This window comes from Acartia tonsa, chromosome 14 (assembly GCF_053477335.1).
Source record: "Acartia tonsa isolate MP-2025a chromosome 14, ASM5347733v1, whole genome shotgun sequence".
NCBI classification, from domain to species: Eukaryota; Metazoa; Arthropoda; class Copepoda; order Calanoida; family Acartiidae; genus Acartia; species Acartia tonsa.
This window is the reverse complement of record NC_137273.1, coordinates 20,467,990-20,489,748: the sequence shown is the minus strand read 5'-3', so window position 1 is coordinate 20,489,748 and position 21,759 is coordinate 20,467,990. Positions and strand designations below refer to the sequence as shown.

Here is a 21,759-nt window from a genome sequence, read left to right as displayed (position 1 = left end):
CCTTATATTTTTAAAACTTGTGTACCCTATCGGACTACTAGATGTGTGTTTTCTTAAATATGCCAAATTAAATATATTTATTACAAATGAACAGCTGAATTTATTATATTTTTAGTAGCGAAGCTTTTCTGCAATTCAATCTAAGTAACCTGAAGACCTCTATCTCCTATATCAGCCAAGATAATAGGTAAGGGGTCGCCCCTACCAATGATTTAAGTTCTGAAAGGAGCACAGTTGTGATATATATTTAAACTACAGGCCGTTTAACCCTATTGTATAAAGGAGTAGTTTTGCAACAAAAAATGAAAATATAATTTAATGTTTATTTTATACAAGTAAATTCCACATTTAGATTCTAATAATAACATACTTTTACATTAATTATATCACATTATTAAAATTATGTGTTTACATATGTATATAATATATATTATTTACAAAGATTTATATTAGACATAGAAGATCTAGATACAATACTCTTTAAATCAGTCAATAGGAAATAAAAATCTGGCCATATTATTGTTTAGAAAGTGTACAGATTTTGGTACGTAAGAGAATCAGTATTTTTTCAAATCACTCGCATAATGGGTCAGCTTTCAATAGTCAAATTTATAAGGATAGAGGTAGCTATCGGGAACTAAAATGAAATGTGTATGACCAAAAACAAACAAAAAACAATTCGTCTGCTATGAATACATTTGGTTTGTCGGATTTTGGTGCCAGATTAACCCTCTAGATCTTCTATATCTATTAGTTTTATTTTAAAAGGTGTGTATTCACTTCCGCATATTATAATCCAGGAATCTAAAGGGATAAGACATTAGTTGCTAAATGGTTGTACGTCCCCAATAATGATACACAAAATTTCCCCTCTATATATATATACTAGCGGCTTTGCCCCTAGCCTCTAGGGGCTTTGCCCGAAGAAGTAATTTAAAAGAAAATATAAAAAAATTCTGGTGCTGCCAATTTATGTGAAGTAACTGCCTAAAATAATTTTTTTAGACATCGTTCTACTTTCTATTATAGATATTAGTGGTTGAAACGTTTGGACACTCGACTTAATGAATCAACTAATCAAAAATTCACTAAAAGTCCCCAAAGTTGTTAAGCCAACGAATAAAAAACGTAAATCTAAAACATTGGGGACTAGTGTCATAAAAATGCAATTTTCCCCTTCCTCCTTGGAAAGAAAATATTAGACAGTGAAGCAAAACGCAAGAGGCATTTATAATAAAGTGCCATTCTTGTGATCTTACAGTCTGAGAAATGAGCGGAAATGAATACACACTATTAATTATAATTCTTTAAAATCAACAAATTTCTACTACATGATAAATAATTAAGAAGCAGTTGATAGTGCCAATTAAAAAGTTACGTCATACAATACAAATAACCAATGATAGGCCAGTATACATTATAATTGACCAATGGTAAAATGTATTCTCGCCTCTCATTGGTAGTTTGTATTGTGTGACGTCAGTTTTTATTAGGCTATATCAACTGCTTCAAATAATTTATATGAAACTTTGGGAATAGTACCTTTCGTGGCAATGCCCCTTAAGGGGCGATTCGTTGTATGTTTAAAATGGCTTTTTATAGGTTATTTTAGGTTAGGTTAGGTTATATTGGTTTAGGTGATTGCCTCACATGGTTAGGCAATTGGCCCCGCAGGGTTAGAGGCCCCAGCAGGGGCTAGAAATAGGAGAATGTTTACTGTGAAAAATACGAAAAATCGCCCCTTAAGGTGCGTTGCCACGAAATGGACTATACCCGAAACTTTTATTTTATTGTATTATGATTATGGACGGCTTGATGATTATTTAATTAAATGAAAAAAAGAAAGAAAAACTTTTTTCTTATTAGACAGCATTTTATAGTTTTATTGATATCAAGAAAAATATTAACATTTAAAAACTTGTATTAAAGAAGTTATCTATCTCACTCCCTCTCCCGTTCTCTTTTTATATTTCTCTTTCTCTTTCTCTGTATTTTTTTTATTTCTCTTTTTTTTATCCCTTTTCTTTTAACCTCGCCACTATCTAGATTAAAAACCAGTTATTTTCTGCTGGATTAGAATCGGATCTCGGCCATACTGAAAAATCATGTTTGGCATCGTATTATAGACAACTTTCTATTAATGATAAAATAAAAATCATAATATTTACACCAGTTTTGCTAGACCTTTGGCTCTTTGGTGGTAACAAAACTGGTTTTGAACAAGCGAAAAGCTGTCTATAATACGATGCGATAAATAACTATTATTGTCTTTAATAGATGAAAGCACTAAATATTTACAATATATATGATTACCTTAATCTTTAATTATTAACACCTATGCATAGAGAATCTAACATGATCAAAATAAAATACTAAATAAAAGTAATACCAGTAATAATAACAATTAAAATGAGATTTTTAAAAATTTACTAGTAGCTTTGCTCCCAAACATCTTATGTCAAAATAGATAAAAACAATTGGGAAAGGGTGTAACTAGCTCTCCAAAAAGCCTAGTCAAGTAAACAATATAGCCGTTAGCTGTTTAAAAGATTCTATTGAGAACACATTTATCCAAATATCACAAGTATATGACAATTGTTGTCAGCGTAATCTACATAGAAAACACCGACAGACACATAGACTACCCATTACTTTAGTATACTGCAGTGGTTTACCCCCTAGTTTAAACGAATCTCTACTCCTATTATTAAAAATAAAATACATTTAATCCATCCCCGCACTATCACAATGACATTTTCATAAAAAACAGTTTTCCTAAAATAAAACTTAAGTTACTATAAAGATTAACAACTTAACTGGTTATCTTAGAGCACAAACAAAACTTTATACATTAAATCATGTTAAATAAAATAAATTATGATGAAATTGTAGCAATCTCTGGCACTCGGTGGGTTTTCTTAACCTGAAAATTTTTAAAAATCTACTTTAGACAAAGAACAATATACAATGAATAAGTAGCGAAGAAACTATTATACATACATATTTGAAACAAACATTCTTTGATAATTTAAAGTTTAACATAAAAAGTTTATATTTTGATGGTTATAGAAATCCACATAAAAGAATAATATCATACATGCAGTGACTATGCATCAAAAACTTCAAAAACGTTCAGAGGGAGAAAGATAGAAATAGAGAGAGTGTGTGTGTGTGATTAGCTAGATTAGATTCTGTAAACTAGAAATAATGGTGGAAAGGTTTTTAATCAAGAGAACGTATATATAAATGTTTGAGACCAGTATAATTTACAGTCCAGTAGTTAAAAGGGGTTCAAAAAAATAATTGCTTACAATTTAAACCGTGTTAAGTTTGCTTGAGCATGCATTGGATTATTTTTATCAGTTTTTGACCTAAACTTTAGGGTTTATATTGAAAAAGTTAAGCAAATGTTTTTTTTTCAACATCTTTCAGATTACTCCCAAAAAATAAAATTACCTTAAAATGATTTCTGTATAGGTAAGTGAGACAGCCCCCTGCCAGCCAGAACAAGGCAGGTATAAACAGCAAAGAGTGGTCCTTCACCAAGGAGATCAGCTCCAGGAAGATTAGATAACCCAGCGTAGCATCAATATAAATCTATACATATAAAACAGCATTAGTACTTTAATTGGTATGAAAGGTGAACAGTTAGTTAGGTATGTAGATCTAGAATATAAATTAGTATGTATGGTAAGCTAAGTTTATTTAATGTTACATAAAAAGCTGATGCGCAATTTGCAGTTTTTCAAGGTATTTCATATTAAGATGCTAAAATAATGGCAATCTCATATGAATTAGCAATATGGACAAGGAAAAACATGATTAATGTTGTTTAATAAGTAGTATCCTAACTTCATAAAATCTCCTTCCTTGCAACTTACATGCATCTCAGGGAAGGTTGCGTAAATAAATAATGCCAAATTGCAACAAAATTGTCAACCAAGCTTAATACTGATTACTAGACAACCTGTAAATATTATGGTCACAAGACAGATGTTACCTGTATAGCTGCCAGCTTAATACTGATGGCTAGACAACCAGTAAATATTATGGTCACTAGACAAATATTACCTGTATAGCTGCCAGCTTAATACTGATTACTAGACAACCTGTAAATATTATGGTCACTATACAAATATTATCTGTATAGCTGCCAGCTTAATACAAATTACTAGACAACCAGTAAATATTATGGTCACTAAACAAATATTACCTGTATAGCTGCCAGCTTAATACTGATGGCTAGACAACCAGTAAAGATAATGGCTACCAAGCATATTATTGAAACTTTCAGTGCAAAATGAATCCTAAAAAAGAAAAATCACATCAGTAAACATATAGCATTAAAAATGATCTAATTAATCATAAAAAGCTTAAAGCAGTGAGGAAAGGATATTATGCTGGTACCCAAAGTTTTAAAAATAAGTTCTCCAATTCGTTTTAAAACTATAAAAACAATCCACACATAATTTTAATCTACAGGAGGGATAATCATAAATAAGGGTTTAAAATCAATTTATATTGTTCATTATCTTATCACTTAAGATCCCTGGCCAAAACTCATTTGAATCATTTGTTGACTAGCGGTTGCGCCTCTAGATTATAGGGAATCTGTCTGCTAAGTGATAAGAAGTGGGCAGGAAAATAGCCTAAAACCATCCTAAGGATAAAATCTAAAAAATAGCCTAAAACTATCCCGGGGCATATGTGCTCCTGTATTTATCGAAATCTTAATCACAAAAAACCTTACTTCTTTTTATAGTAGGATATTTGTTTGACTTTAATTACTGGTTTTAATATTAAGATTGTCCTTTTTTATATTCGTAGAAAACTGGATATAATACGATACGATACGTGGCTGAGAACTGGTTTTGAAGCCATACTGGAAAAAGTTTTACCTGGCTGAATGTATTTGATAGTTTTCATATTGTGAAGTTGTGAAAGCAAACAGGATGACCAGAAATAACAAAGCCAGCATAAAGAACAAATATATTCTCTCTGTTTGGGAACTTTGCTTCTGAAAAAGAAAAATATGTTATTTTCGTAGCTGTTTATAGTTCCCTTGCAAAATGGAGATATATGCCACTGATTTTGGCCTACCTATTCTATTGACGCCAGGAAACACCCTATACAAAATCTCTTTTCTATGGTTTTTTTCCCACCTTTTCTTTCTCTTTTCCTCTAATATGACGTCAATAGAATGAGTAGGCCAAAAGCTGTGATATCTATCCCCATTTTCATAGGGCACTATAGACAGCTTCGTTATTTTTTATTTATTAAGTAATTTTAGTGATAGAGGGCAGGGAGGGAGCGGACATTGGAAGGGCTGTTTATTACACCAGTCCTCAAAGTTTTTAAATAACATTTTTCTTCATTGACTTAACATATTTGGGGACTTTTATTGAATATTGATTTGGTTTGGTTCATTAAGTTGAGCGTCCAAATTAATCAATCACTTATTGTAATCTACAGAAGATTAATTTTATGTATCATCATTGGAGATGTACATCAATTAAGCAGCCATTGAATAAAAGGTGAATTCTGAACTTTTTTCCTCGCCCATAATAAAACGTTTGTGTCAAAATTTTACCTGGGTAGTTTGAATATTATTTGTTCTTCTGTAATTATCAAATGCTTTGTCAATATCCTCTTCATCTAAGTCACTTTCTACCATATCCATCTGAAAAGTTATTCCAATGGATTTATAATTACTTGGATATTCCATCAGACTATAATGTACTCTAACAAAGTAAAATTTTTAGCTGGCTAAAATAACGAAACCCTCCATTATTCTTTGTTACCCCATCCCTTAATGGATGAACGAACTGACCAATAATTGAGTCCAAATTATCCATCTAAATTGAGAGAGAGAGAGAATTGAGAAAATAAAATAGAGAGAATAAATTGAGAAAAGTTTACACTAGCCTTAAACGCTCTTAAGTTACAAGAAGCTTCACTAATTTTAGACGAATTTCTTTAATTTTGATTTTAATATTCGTGGGAAATTGTCTGTAACTCGATGCTGTACATAATTTCAAATCGGTTTTAAAGACATACTGTAAAATACTTACACTTGTCTCATTATCGATAAGTTGTAGGTTATCAATTTTTAAAGATCTTTGTTTAAAATCATCAATTATTCTGTTCGTCTTGTCTGCCAAACACCTAAAAAATATATTATTATCAGGAATCTTGTAAGGGATAAGACAATGGATGTTAAATTGATGTATTGCCTTGATGATTGCAAACAAAATCAATCCTTATGTAGGTTAAAATTTTTGGTTGAAAGCATAGACGTCCAAGGGGGGGGGGGTAATGGGTAGATTACCCCCCCCCCCCATTTAAAATTTACCCCTACTGGGGGTGCCGTAGGAGGGGGTATTTACCCCACCCAAAATAAAAAATCTCTAATAAAAAAAAATTTTGGCGCGCATTTTTAATACTATATATTTAATAAAATTTAAATTACCCCACCCAAAAATTTTACCCCGGGGGTAAATTTGGGGGGGGGGGGTAAACTAAATTAACCTCTGCCAACAGATTTCAGGGGGGGTAATTACCCCCCCCAAGCAAATTTTACTCCCGGGGTAAAAATTTTGGGGAGGTAAAATAAATTTGCGGCGCGCTTCGTGCGCCATTTCCCCCCCCCCCCAAAAAAAAAATAGCTTGGACGCCCCTTGTTGAAAGGTTTGGACACTGCTAGAGACAAATCAGTAATGCGGTTACCGACATCTTAAGCTTAAGACGGAAGAACGGACGGACAGACATCATTCTAATTTTTTTGGTTGATAAGTTTGAACTAAATAATCGAGATTGATTAAAAAATAAAGTTTTGAGACAATAAATAAGTTAACGTACTTTAAGCTTTTGAGTACCAGCACAAAATAAATCGCAATATGGATGTAATAGCAAGGAAATAAGAGGAAAACACTGGAGGGAGGAAGGGTTAAATAACTGTATCTCCCCATCGCAACCACCTTGTGTAACCTTATTATTGGGTCATTGAAAATCAACCAATTATGTCGCTTATGTTAACACAGCCAAGTAGCAGAAAATAAATTAAAAGCAGACGAAAGAGGTCTTTGAAAAAGGAAGGGAGGTAGTTGTCTGTATTTATACATCTATACTATAGATCTGTTGTAAGAAGTATAAGATAATTCAGATCATTTTTCTAAATATACAAAACAGTTTAACAAAAGAATGACGAAGGTCAAAGATTAATCCTAAAACGGTCAAAGATGTGAGTTTAAAGAACAGCTTGGCCAAAAGATTATAATTTCTTATAATATTAGATTGAATGATAGCTTTGTTGCGTCTTACTATCAATGGGTGTTGTCATCCTTGTTTAATTAAATAAACTGAGTAAATTTGTAATTTTGAGGAAGATTAGATAAAGCCAATTGTCAGTTTGGAATTAGATCAGGGAAACGTGGATAGGACAATGGAAAATAGAACGGTTAAAAAAACAATTCTCCAATGTGTAATTCAGCAGAGAGGTAAAGGGATAAGACAACGAATTAAAATTATCTCCCAAAGTACAATAAAATTATTGGTGGAAAAGTTTGGATACTGCAAGTCTGTTCCAACCCATCAAGATAAAGTAAAACTTTTTCAAATCATAAAAGCCAACGCAGGGGGGAACGTTTCCTTTAAAATTTTTGGTACCAGAGTAAATTTAAGCCCAAGGTTATCAATTGGGAAATTTTGCCTTCAGTTTAAAAGTATGAGGAGAAAGAAAGTAATGTAGATTGATGGTCTATTTTCCCTGATTTTATATATAAATAGATATATATGTCTAGATCAGAAAATGAGAAAATAATTGAGTCCAAATTGATCTAACATTAGAGTTAATACATCTAGAGCTCAACCATGGCATTAGAGTTATCGATAAATTGGCCTATAAACAAGCGCAACTCATTACCATGCCAGGGATCTTAAGACAATGGCTAATACATAGATGTACATTGTTGTACATCCCAAATAATGATACACAAATTACCCCATCTGTGGATTACAATTAGTTGTTTAAACGTTTGGACACTCAACTTAATAAACCAACCAATCAAAATTCAATAATATCCGCCAAAGTAGTTAAGTCAAAAAAATAAGACAAAACTTTAGGGAATAGTGTAATTCCACCTCCCTTCCTGATACCATGCACAGTTATGACTTCAAGACAAAGGTCGTGTTATCAAAATGGTTGATTTTCTGTTAGATGTTTTACCTATGTTAACTCTAATGTGTAAACTTGAAGAAGAAAAAAAACTAAAATGTGTAAACTGACATAAATTGGATTTTCATCTTTGTTCAATCAACAATAATGTCAAGGCTGCTTTTATCACAGGGATCTTAAGGGATAAGACAATGGACGATAAATAGATGTACATACCCATTGAGGAAAAACATTACTCCTATGAAAGATAAAATTATTGGTCGAAACGTTTTGACACTAAAAGTTTGACAATAAATAATAAATTTGACAATGAAAGAACCAATCAAAATTAAATAAAGTATTTAAAGTTTTTAAGCCAACGAATAAGGTAACATAATGGCAAAACTTTGGGTACTAGTGTTTTTAACATTCGAATATCCACTTCCTCCCAGGTTTATATAGGGAAAGGACAATCCTGTCAAATAATTTTGTTAGGTTTTTGCTCTCTCAATTAACATGTCGCTAGCCACTAAATTTATGGATGATCAACATATCTTTCGAAATGGTTTTAGGCTACTTTATTTTTAAGTTACTAGATACTTTTAGTTTATCAGGTTTCAAAAACCCAGTTTCTAAGAGATAGATAACAAATAAGAGAACTTATTTATATACCTTTACAATCCAATTTAGTTGGCCCGGAGGGGACAAATGCCCGAAACATCTAAACTTGTATTGTTTTTTTTTCTTTTATTATTCGCGTGGAAAATTGTCTATAGTATGATACTATACATGATATTTCAGTATAACTAAGAACCGGTTCTAATCCAGTGAGTATTAATCGGTTTCATAATTATTCTGGAAGACTCTGGAAGACCCTGGAAAATGTAAGTAGTTACCTGAATTTTTGTACCACCAGGGGAAGTTTATCACATTGCAAGGCCAGCTCCTAAAAAATTAAACACCTATGGCAACACAGCTCTAAAATGAGCAGTTGGACAGAAAAACATTAATACTTTTAGAGTGTCGTAACCTAATAAGCAGAAAAAATGTGTAAGTCTAAACAAAAGTGACACTTGATATTTAATTTTTGATATTTTTTGATCTAACTCATAAAAACCACCAAACTTCCATCCCAATATCTTATAAAAAGGAATACTAGGCTCTACCCCTATGGAGTTATAGTTATAGTATGCATTTATTATCAACTAGCAGATGCAACCCTCAGCCTCTAGGAGCTCTATAGTCGAAGGGATATGGAAGGGAATAAAAATAGCATTAAACCATACCCAGGCTTATTCTAATAAAATAAAATAGCCTAAAACCTTATCAGGACCTATAAGAAGCTTCACTGCAAAGGAGAACCATTTCGGTTCAGCGGCTAGCGAGATCCTTAGCTACAGACAATAAATAAGTTTACTACTTCATGCTTACCTTCGCTGTGTTATTAAAACAGATGAGGTTGACCGCTATGGCGTGGAAAACAAAGAACAAAAAGGCCATGGTCACCAACTCGGAGATGTTTAACATGGTTGCAAACATTGAAGTTGCAAAACCTAAATGATTATAGATAGATAGATTTATAAACATGGTAATCAACCCAGAAATGATTGCTATCTATCTATCTATCTGTCTGTCTGTCTGTCTGTGTGTTTGTCTGTGTGACTTTCTGTATGTCTGTGTGTGTGTGTCTATCTATCTATCTATCTATCTATATATCTATTTATCTATCTATCTATCTATCTATCTATCAAAGTTACCTACAGTGATACACCCAAAGAAATTAGTATCAGTAAGAGGATATTTCCAAGTGAAGAATTTGGATATCAGGTTTCTTGATGCCAAGTCATAGATCTAAAATATGGAAATTTAATTGATAGTGTAGCAAAGTTACTTTATATCTCCCCTAGCGGCTTCGCCTCTAGCCTCTATGGGCTTTAAAAATGCAAAAGTGAGGTTTATGGTTTTGTTCTATGAGTGCTCCTAATCCTTATGGGAAATTTTTTTGGGGGGTGTCCCACCCCCCAAGAAAATATCCTAAAACCACCAAAGGACCCATAGGTATATTCCCTGAAGAATATAATCCAATCGGTTCAGTGGTTGCCGAGATCTTAAGGGACAGATCGACGGACGGACGGACAGACATCATTCTACTTTGTATTATAAATACTCCATCATTTAGTTAGATAGTAGCACAGTAGGTTATCTATTGAGAAAAAAAATGGTCGATAGATTGAGAGCCATCAAAAGTATTGTTACACAAAATTACAGCTTCTTTGATAACAATTGAAACACATAAATAAATCCAATTATACAAGTTTATCAATTTGAAAAAAACCTGCCTATTTTAACCCATAACGTTGTCGGAATGTTCTTACATTGTGTTCAGGGGCGTCCAAAATTTTTATTTAGGGGGGGGGGGGGTGATCACCCTTTATCCCCCCCCATTGGACATCCTTGATTGTGCAACTATCGGTTTCATTAACCCTTAACGGTCGGGGGGGGGGGGGGCGTTGAACGCCCCCCCATCCGGTTTTTTCTATCTCATTTTCTGTGTGTGAAAGATAAAGAGCCCAAACTGCTTGACTTTTTAAGTATGGGTATGACACATAACTGAGAGTTGAAATTTTTTGAATATCTCCATCCTGGCGGGCACAGGATGCCAGCAAACCTGGCAGGGTCATCCAGGTAAAGAGCAAAAATATTTTTTTGACTAAAACAAAGCATTTTATCATACCAAAATACTAAAAAATCCTCTAGTAGTACATCCTTATATGAAATACAGGTGTTCAAGTCACTTTCAGGTTCTAGGTATGATCCTGCAGGTCCTGATCCTCCAGGTCTCCAGAAATCTTTAAAAGGCTCCTGTGGCCGCAATTTTTGACTTAGAGACTTCAAATTTTAAACTTAAGCTTTTCTTACATGTCTACATAACGTATAAAAATTTCATGAAGATCCGCCGCCGTTTTCCCGCCGACCGCCGACTGCGGCGGCTGGCAGCTGCCAAGTACAGCTGCGGCCGCTGAAATTTATATTTTGATATTTCTAATGTAAAATTTACATAAAAATAAACATTTTCTGGAAAAAAAATTTTCTTCTAGCTTCAAAAATAAGAAAATTACAGCCGTTGAAATTTTTAAGTAAAAAAAGACCTGAAAACAAAGGTTGTTAAATAAAAGGGTGAAGGAAGCGAAAATTTACTTAGACTTATAAAAGGTCGGAAATTCATAATCAAACAGGGGACTTGCACAAAAAAATTTAGCCCTCTAGCTCTAATAGGAACTGAGATAATAAGGGGGGGCGTTGAACGCCCCCCCCCCCCCCCCCAACTGATTAAGGTGCGGCAAGGGGCCCGACTGTAAAGGGTTAAGGGATTGTTCATCTAGACCTTATGTATTTATTCCTGTCCTGAATCAGAGATCTAAAGGAATAAGACAATGGTCAATAAATTTATGTACATCTCCAATTAAGACACACTTAATTATCCCTGGGATTCCCTGCAGTAGATTAAAATTGGTGGTTGACACGTTTGATACTCAACTTTATGAACCAACTAATAAAAATTCCCCAAAGTTGTTAAGACTACAAACAATAAAAGGATATTATAAAACTTTGGGGACTAGTGTAATAAACGGCCTATTGTTCATCCTCTCTGTTGTCCTTAATACTATAAGATCAATGAAACTGCGCAACGCTTTGTTTCCATAAGATGCAGACAAACAGACAGACAGACCAACAAACAAATAGACAGACAAACAAACAAACAGACAGACAGACAAACAAACAAACAGCAGCTAAGCTTTACTTTTAAAAAGTAAATAAGAAAGAAAAAAGTTTGCAAAAAGTATTATTCAACTTTCAAGTTAAACCTCAATGCAGAATGAAAGTTAGATGGATAGACAGATAGACAAACAAATATAAAGATAGATGGACAAACAAACATTGCAACATTTAGATAGATAGATAGACAAATATATATTTAAATAGATGGAAAGACAAACATTTGTATAATTGAATAAAGTCATTGGTTAAAAAGTTTGAACATTTTTTTACTTTTTAGCCAACTAATAAGAGAACTTTTAAGACTTTGGGTCCCAATGTAATTTACAGACAGACGGATTTTAGAGTAGCTTCGCTTCTCATTCTACATATAAATACAAATTAAAATAAACTTTAATAGGATATAAAATGAAATAAAGTTAAATTAAAGAAACTACTTAAAATTAATTGAAAACTCAGTCATAAAAACTAAATTTAAAAAACGAATTTTTTTTCCACATTTAAGTTTTGTTCGTCCGTCATTACGTAAGTAACGGATAGCTATGGTAGTGAATCGAGGCATGTTAGAATTGTCCTCTCGATTTTTTACTTTGTGTGTTTTTAAGCTTTTAAGAAAGGGTAAAAAAGTCTGTTGATTTTCGTTTTTCTAATCAATGTAAAATCATAGATTTATGTATAACCCAGACAACTACCCGGCCTAAGTGGTGGGGACCTTTTTGTCTGCTAGTAAATTGCTATCTAGTTTTGTGTAGCGACTTGGCTGTGTTTATGTTTCTGACGCTATTGGCTTTTATTCAATGACCCAATTGAAAGTCGACTCAGGGCCCCCACGCCGTAGTTACATATTGCTCGTGCCCCCTCTATTAACTTACTTTAATGTTTTTATATCCGATTTATCGCGTTGTCAAACGCATTTAATATATTAGAGGAATGATAGATAGAAATGTATTTAAATAGACAGCCATCTAAAAGATAGATAGATATATAGATAGATATTATAATAGATAGATGATTAGATAGATATTATTATAGATAGATGAATAAATATATATTATGATAGAAATGGTAGATATAATTAAAGTTAAATATAAAATTCAATGCAGTATTTATAATGACTAAAAGTAAAAGTGACGCAAGAAATGGAGAGAGAGAAAAAGAGAGAGAAAGAAAGAGTTAGAGTTAAATGTGTGTTAATAAATCTAAAACAACCCACATTACAATTGTGAGGAAGATTAAATTATACCCCGTTATCCTATCCCTGTATTCAAGGGTTTATGTGCATTTTGGCAAGTGCTGCTTTATGCAATACTAGAAAATAAACAAATACAAGAAAATAAAATAAGGATTCTTAAAAAAAACGATTGCTAGTGGATTTGCCTCTAGAGGCCTCTAGGGGCACCTTAGTGAAGGAATGGCGGATGTAAACCCTTCATTTCTCATTTTAGTTCAAAAAGAAAAAGTTAAAAAACATTGGGGGTTATTTATATACTATGGGTGATTTCTTTTTGTAGAGCACGGATATATTTTTATAGTCTTTACATTCCTAAGGAAACATACTTTTTATTTTAAAATATCCTTATTCCATATTGAAGTTTTACCAGTGAGTAAAATTTTACTAATACCCATAGTTTCATAGGTACGATTTATCTCATTTGTTGACCCAAAAATTTTGGGTACTTGTAATAAATCTTGACTAGTAGTATCAAAACTTTTGAGCCAATAATTTTATTCTACAGAGTGTTTATTTTGTTTATTTTCCAGATGATTGTATATTAGTTTATCGACCATTATCTTATCCCTTAAGATTCCTTAATTTTATGCAATACTTTAAAATAAACCCAACAAAACCAGTGAACAATAAGACTAAACTTACTTTTTCTGAAATAAAGAGGTAAATAAAAAGGCATGCCAAAAAGCATTGTTAAAACAAGGATAACAACATCCATAAAAGCGAAGCTCAACAAATCAAACAGTCGGACATACGAACATTAAGAAATATAGAGTAATTCAACTTTATTTAGCGAAAATTCCCTATAAAACTATCCCAAAACTACTCAAATACAAGATACTTAATACGAACATTTAAAAGATTTATGTATCATGCAAAAATTGAATTACATTTTTGTTTAGACTTATGCATTAATATTCTGCTTATTCAATTCTGACACACTACAGGTGTTGATGTTCGTTAGTCCTTCCAATTCAGAGCTTCGCTTTTATGGATGTTTTCATCCTTGTTTATTAAAAAATAATTGGTAGTTTACCTTCTGATGTAGGGGAAAGGCTAGAACCAGACAACTGAAGGCCAATCCAGTTACAGAGAGACCCAAACTTATGACCCTCAGGCCCAGAGGACTGTTCTTATTTGTAAAGTACACAAACAATCCATCTCCGCACCTTGTATAGGTAGATTAAATGAGTGGTGGAAAAAATAAATAAAATTGTTTAAATAGTGAAGTAGAAGAAGTGAGACAAATAAAGAAATAATAGCGGCTGTATAGCGCACACACTTTTTTGAAGAGTAGTTGTGTGCTCCATAATAATAATGTCCTTGTATTAAATTTGTTTTAGGTAAATCATAAATATAACTTTGTATTATGTTTTGTAATTGTGATAAAAAATGGCTTTAATGTATAAATACATAAGTAGGTTGATTTTTTTTAATAGTAAGACGAATACTATATTTGATAAGTAGTATTTAAATAGGAATAAAAGAGAAAAAAACTAGATTAGAAAAATTGAATCATATTGGGTAAATTTGCCACAACCAATTACTATAATAACACCAATTGACCAATCAGATTTTTTTTTTGCCTGTGGACAATTTTCATCTATTTGTAAACTTCCTCTAACTGTCAAGTGGACCAAAATTAATAAGCGAGTTACTTTTTACAACAAACTAGTCGTTCGCCCCTATCCTCTAGTGACTGTGCCCCAAGGGGTAATTAAAAAAGTGTCCCACACCCCAAGAAAATAGCTTAAAATCACCACAGGACCAGTAGATATATTTCCTGAAGAGTAGAATCCAATAGGTTCAGTGGCTTCAGACGGACGGACAGACTTCAAGCTACTTTGTATTATAGACTAGCGGCTACGCCCCTAGAAGCCTCTATTGGGCACTTAAGGTAGGAGAGTTTCAAACGAGCAAAAAAATATTTTTTGGGGAGAGGGGGTGAAGACACCCTCCCCAAAAATAGTTTAAAACCTTCCCAGAACCTATAAGAATCTTCACTGCAAAGGAGAACAATATTGGTTTAGCGGTTAGCGAGATCCTTCGGGACAGACAAAAAACGCTTACTAGATTACAGATATAAAAACCAGGATGATAACATCTATAACTAGCGAAGCCCAGACAGTTACATGGATAGATAAACGGACAAAGTGAGTTATAGAGCATATGTTGAGTTGTCACATAGAAACAAAGAGAGAACGAACAAAAAAATCAAAGGATTTTTCTAAAAGTAAGTATTTATTTCTTTTGAAGCACGAATGACAAACATGTGAAAAAATAATGTACTGATTAGATGTGCACTGGTCATAGGAATCTTCTCTGAAAATTCCAGCTGTAACTCTTAAATATCAAACGTGAGAATCACATTTCCCCCATAGCGTTACGGACTGACTGATGGACGGGCGGACAGACAAAGTGGATTATAGAGGAGCTTTGATACCAAAAATATCCTAATCTACGTTAATTTATTGACAACATGAAAAGGAATAATGTTTTCATTTTCTATCTTTCTGCAACTATTCGAGGAAAAAGTATTTAATCATCAATTAATCATTGATATCACGTTATTTTTTACATTTGCATTTGTTATAAGGTTAAAATCAGGAATAAGGTATAGCCAAAAAGCAAAATAAATCTAAAATAATTCTTGGGGGCTGAAAATCATGTATATTTTTTTATTTTTTTTTTTTGGAATTATCTATCTATAAATATTTGTATCTAACTATCTATCTGTCTATCTACCTTACCTAATAGAAGGAGTAGTAACATTCAGCTATTTGTTATTATAATCTATAAGATTATCTATCTATCTATATTTGTATCTAACTATCTATCTATCTATCTATCTTACCTATTAGAAGGAGTAGTAACCATAAGCAGCCCAATAAAAATGATAACAGTCATTTTATAACACCAAGCGGTCACAGCTGCTAGCTTCCTAAAATTAAAACTATATTTTAGATTTAAAAATGTAATTATCAAAAACACAATAGACTCTTATAACATTGTACCTAATCAGTGGCGTGTACAGTGAATCATCAGGAGGGGTGTGAAGCTATTAGGAGGTGAAAAAGGACAAGACAGGCAATTATAATTTAGATTTTAAGAGGGTTGTTAACCCCCCCCCCCCCTCACTACCTCATCTCACTGTGCAGCCTAATTATATATTCATTTCAAATACCATATTATTACAGGAATTATAGACAGACTTGCAAACTTTTATAGCTGCGCTTCTTATGGACTTGTCTGTCTTTGTATAAAGGAAAGAAACTTTTTCACAATAATTTTAATCTACAGAAGGGGTAATTTAGTTTATCATTATTTGGATTGTCCATAAATTTATCATCTTATCCCTTAATTTTCTTGATTATATAAATTAAAATTAAATGTTATTGTTATCTTTAATTTAATCTTCTGCACAATATGCATCCAAGGACAGGAATAGATATTTTGGTATTGTAAACAGCTTTCCGCGGATATAAAAATTTACAATCATTTGATTTAAAACAGTTTTTTAGCCCCGAGATACTGAAGCCAGGGGCTAAAAAAGCTTATAATTGTACATTTTTATGGGTTTAGAAAACTGGATATAATACGATGCTATACATAATTTTTCAGTATAGCTGAGAACCGGTTCTAATACAAGTCCCTATCTTTGGAGTGCAAGGATTAAAATTAATTACATTCAACAAAAATAACCAAATTATAAGATTATAATATCTAAATACAAGTCCCTATCTCTGGAGTGCAAGGATTAAAATTAACTACATTCAACAAAATTAACCAAATTATAAGATTATAATATATGAATACAAGTCCCTATCTCTGGTGTGCAAGGATTAAAATTAATTACATTTTATAAAATTTACTAAATTATAAGATTATAATATCAGAATACAAGTCCCTATCTCTGGTGTGCAAGGATTAAAATTAACAACATTCAACAAAATTAACTAAATTATAAGATTATAATATATGAATACAAGTCCCTATCTCTGGTGTGCAAGGATTAAAATTAACTATATTCAAGAAAATTAACTAAATTATAAGATTATAATACCAGAATACAAGTCCCTATCTCTGGTGTGCAAGGATTAAAATTAACTACATTCAACAAAATTAACCAAATTATAAGATTATAATATATGAATACAAGTCCCTATCTCTGGTGTGCAAGGATTAAAATTAACTACATTCAACAAAATTAACTAAATTGACCCGCAAAATTTACTGACTCTAATAAAAAACAAGAACGTTTTTTTCACACTTTTTGCGCCAATATAATTGGTATTTGGACATTTATATATTGGAAATAAATTTTTGAGAAACAACCCAAGAGTAACCATTTTTTTTGATTTCATAACCTTTGTCTAAATGATCTTACAAGTGTTTTTTTAGTTTTATGGGTCAAAGCATTTCAAGACGTCTAAGGATAGGGGGGGGGGGGGGGTAAGAATGTTTACAAACCAAAACTTTAAAACCCCACATTTTACCCCTTTCAATAATTTTAAAAATTCAGTACACTATCCCCTAAAACCTTTGATTGCACGAACTTTGGCTGGGAGTCCTAACTGTGCTTGATAACAAGTTGCGTCTGTTCGGCCAAGGCATTCCCCATCTTCCAACTATAAATGTCGCGAACAGTAGTATGAACCTTTTTCATCGTCTTATGACGCTAAGCCGAGATCGGAACCTATAGACTCCCTGACGACGAGCGGACGTCCTTGTTTATCAGTATCTACCTATGTACATACCGGGTTTCAAATGCTTGTGCCCGCATGTAAGGAGTTTGACCGCTGGTTACTGGACCATTGCGCCGGTCAATCGGCGAATAATAAGTCATTGTGTTTTCTGTTTCTAAAATAAAAAAGATTGAATAAAAGTATAAATATCAATAAAAATGTATTTTATTTTATACGGTGTAATTTTGAGGAAAGCATTGACAATTAAACATAGAATCTCGGCATCTCGGGGCTAAAAAAATTTTTTTAATCTTATAATTTTACATTTTATACCAGCGAAAAGCTGTTTATAATACGATGCGAGAAATAACTATTAATGACCTTAAACGCTTTACAAAAGTCAAACTGCATATAATTCTTACTTGATAGCCTTGCCAGAGAAATAGAGTTAAATCCAGTAAATAACAGAAGGACCAGTCCAGAGCTGCTTAAACTTTTCTAAAATAGATAAATAAGTAAGCAGTGAAAATCACAAAGATATATAGAAAATATATACAGTAGATAGATAGAAATTTTAAAAAAAAGCATTGATCTATTTTCCCCTGTCTCTGCTTTGAAAAACATAGCTCTAAAGCCGCTATTGTATATACAATTGATAAAATATTAATAAAAATATATACGGATTATGTAAATGTTGGTCAGTTCGAAAGAAGATTTATAAATAGATGAATGGGCAAAAAAGATAGATAAATAAAATAAATTATAAATATTAATAGATTGACAGGCATATGGATAGTTAGAGAGATAGAATGACAACAAAAAAGCATAAAGATTTAAAGACAGATAAGTAAGCAAATTAATTATTGAAAACAATGGCATGCAAAGGGTTTCGCAAGAGTTGTGCACAAATTTTGACACCACTTTTAAAAAGTATGACACCCTCCTTGAATCAAAAGGGGTGTGGGGGTTGTAAGCTTTAGGGGATTAATTTTGCCACGGGGGTGAAAGCACACCTTCCTTCTGCACGCCTCTCTGGTTACTTCTAGTTAATAGACAGAGAGAGCAGTTAAATTGAAACTTTAAATTTAATAAATTTAATCTCGAAGAACACAACTAAAACTTGTTAAAAACTTTCCTTTAACAAATAGACAAATGTATCTTACATTTCTAATTTAGATAAGAATATGATTTATATTTAAGTTTTATCTTTAATAAAGTGTAAAAAGAGGATCTCTGTGTATCTGAAGGATCTCGCTAACCGCTGAACAGACATGGTTCTCCTTCTCAAAAAAGCCTTGGAAGGTTTATAGGTTAAAAAAATTTTGTTTTTACTTTTTCATTTGGGAACTACAATTGAAAGTTGGCGGGGTGGGGGGAGTCGACTAACCCCCTTAAACTTTCAAGGGCCCTTAGAGGCCTCTAGGGGCGTAGCCGGTAGGCCTTATAATAAGTAACAGGATCTGTGTCTGTTTGTACCGAAGGATCTTAACTCCTTGACACTGTAGCTTCCTACAGGTCCTATGAAGGTTTATAAATATTTTAGGGGAGGGTACCATTACCCTTGCAAGAGAAATCGCCCCATTTTTTTATTTTATCTTTTTAGAATTATAATTGAAAATATGGGGGAAAGGAAAATTGAAACAAAATCTTTACTAAAAATATAATTTTCTCAAATATTCTATTATATGAAGTTCTAAACTATCTAAAACCTTTAATTGCTATAGTTAGGCCATTTCCAGTTAGAATATCAACAAAATATACAATTACAATGTTTGTTTTGTCAGAAAGTTGATTTAGTAATTAACTTTCTAATGGTAAGTAAAAACGGCCAAAATAAGGTTACAATACATCAATTTATCGGGTATTGACGCCTGTCAATCCTAAATAGGAATCGAGAAAATCACGAAAGCCTAAAAATCTAGGAATAGATCTAGCACCCAAATTCATAGACAAATCTTAAAAAAACTAAATGAAAATATGTACAATGTATAATTAACTAATCACTGAAAATTTCAACCTTCTATCTTAAAAAGGAGTTGAGAAAATCCCGAATATTTGAAAAACTAGGAATCGATCTAGCACCCCAAATAATAGACAGATGGACAAAACAATGTATAGATTATTTCACTGTCATTTATTTGTCAGTTCGTTCATACAGTAAAAGGGGATAGGTTAAAGAGGGGGATGAGCCCGTTAAAGTTTCACTTTATTAGAGTACATAATAATCTGTTGTAAGATCCAGGTAATAATAAATCCAAACTATGCTACCATCTCAAACTAATAATGTTACATAATATAAAGAAACTTTTTTCTGCATATTCTACATTGATATGAAATGCTTTGAAATTGACTGAATATGATTGTTTAATCAAAGTTGAACTATATAATATGTAGCCTACAACCATTTCATTTCTATTGTATTAAAGACAAGGAGGAAGGGAACATTGTACTCTATATAATGTTAGTGCCAAGGGTTTGTCTAAAAACTTTGATTAAATCTTAATTGGGTGGTACATATCTTTAGTATCCAACCTTACCATAAAAAATTTCAACCTGCAGATGGGGTAATTTTGTTTATTATCAGTAGCAATGTACATCAATTTATCATTGATTGTCTTATCCCTTAAGATCCCTGACTGGCAATGCAGTATGCATAGCCGTCATAATAGACATGCATATTATTAAAGACACGGATACTACAAGTAGCGCAGCTACTCTATAATCAGAGATTGCATAAACATTCGTTAGTACGTCCGCCAGGCTACAGAGGACGTAATTGTAATATTTAGCTTTAGATGAAATGATATTATGTATCAGAAAATAATTTAGATACCATGAAAGGAGGGAACATTGGACTGGATTTTATACTGGTACCCAAAATTCGTTGGTAAAAAATTTGCATACACTTATTAAATGTTGTTTAGCAGGTTGAAATTTCATTTACAACTTTTATTCTACAGAAATGGTAGTTTTGTTTATTATCATTTGGATTGTAAATCATTTTTATTTAATTGTTTTTATCCCTATATAGATTAAACTAGCGCCTACGCCCCTAGAACCTAGTGGCTCTGTATTTAAGGTGCAGAAGAAGAGGGGATAGAAAAATAGCTTAAAACCATTCCAAGACCTAAATTTGAAAATATGACAGCATAAAACCATCATAGGACCTAAAATAAAACCCAATCAGTTCAATGGTTAATAAGATCGTAAGCTTCAGACAAGAATCCCTTACTACGTTATATATTAGGATAGATTAAATTTATTTTTCTCTCTCTCTCTCTGTAAAAGACTCGAGTAAAGGGGCAATAGTATATAAGCTAGGCCATTTCCTTAAACTGCATTGGAACTCAAATAAAAGGATAGTTACTTAAATACCAGAAAAACTTTTCTATACTTAAATCCGTACGTTATTTTAGCCATGTTAAGATTGTCTTATCGATTTCAAATTTGCATGATATGATTCCTGGAACAGTTAGGTATGATTAAGAAAGCGTAGCAACTATATAATCATTACTAGAAAGTAAGTTTGTACAATCATTAATATGACATGCTGATTTCATCTTTTTGACAACAATTTTCTGTATGATATCATCTAACTTTCAAAACAATTTTGAAGGAGGTTACAGCACAATTATTATATCCTCTGAAAAAATACCCCCTTGCCTTGCAAAAAAAAACCAACTGATAAATGGATAGTAGACTCCCCCAACCCTCCCCTAAATTGCCTCAGGGTGCGTAGCCGATAGTAGATTATATTAGAATTTCAGCACAATTTTATATTCCTTATATTCTTTATCTATACAATAGGTTTAGCTTGCATGGAGCTAAAGGGATAAGACAATGGCCAATCAATTGATATAAATCTCCATTGCTGATCACAAATTATCCATTCTGTAGATTACAATTTGTGGTTGAAA

The 21,759-nt window shown here is 32.4% G+C and overlaps 1 protein-coding gene across 1 annotated transcript in view; it reads right to left on the bottom strand.

Annotated features, from left to right (window-relative positions):
• Positions 1 to 2,750: 2,750 nt before the first annotated feature.
• Positions 2,751 to 21,759, bottom strand: part of LOC145305796 (uncharacterized) — a 45,019-nt gene continuing 26,010 nt past the window's right edge. The window contains exons 8-20 of the mRNA XM_080147609.1: positions 18,265 to 18,340; positions 17,915 to 18,017; positions 16,012 to 16,098; positions 14,194 to 14,326; positions 9,910 to 10,003; positions 9,584 to 9,705; positions 9,049 to 9,098; positions 6,072 to 6,165; positions 5,591 to 5,680; positions 4,899 to 5,017; positions 4,214 to 4,307; positions 3,457 to 3,597; positions 2,751 to 2,923 (exon numbers count right to left, since the gene is read on the bottom strand). Of these exons, the coding sequence (XP_080003735.1) occupies positions 2,876 to 2,923; positions 3,457 to 3,597; positions 4,214 to 4,307; positions 4,899 to 5,017; positions 5,591 to 5,680; positions 6,072 to 6,165; positions 9,049 to 9,098; positions 9,584 to 9,705; positions 9,910 to 10,003; positions 14,194 to 14,326; positions 16,012 to 16,098; positions 17,915 to 18,017; positions 18,265 to 18,340 (1,251 nt within the window). The 3' untranslated portion in view covers positions 2,751 to 2,875. The remainder of the gene's footprint in view (positions 2,924 to 3,456; positions 3,598 to 4,213; positions 4,308 to 4,898; positions 5,018 to 5,590; positions 5,681 to 6,071; positions 6,166 to 9,048; positions 9,099 to 9,583; positions 9,706 to 9,909; positions 10,004 to 14,193; positions 14,327 to 16,011; positions 16,099 to 17,914; positions 18,018 to 18,264; positions 18,341 to 21,759) is intronic.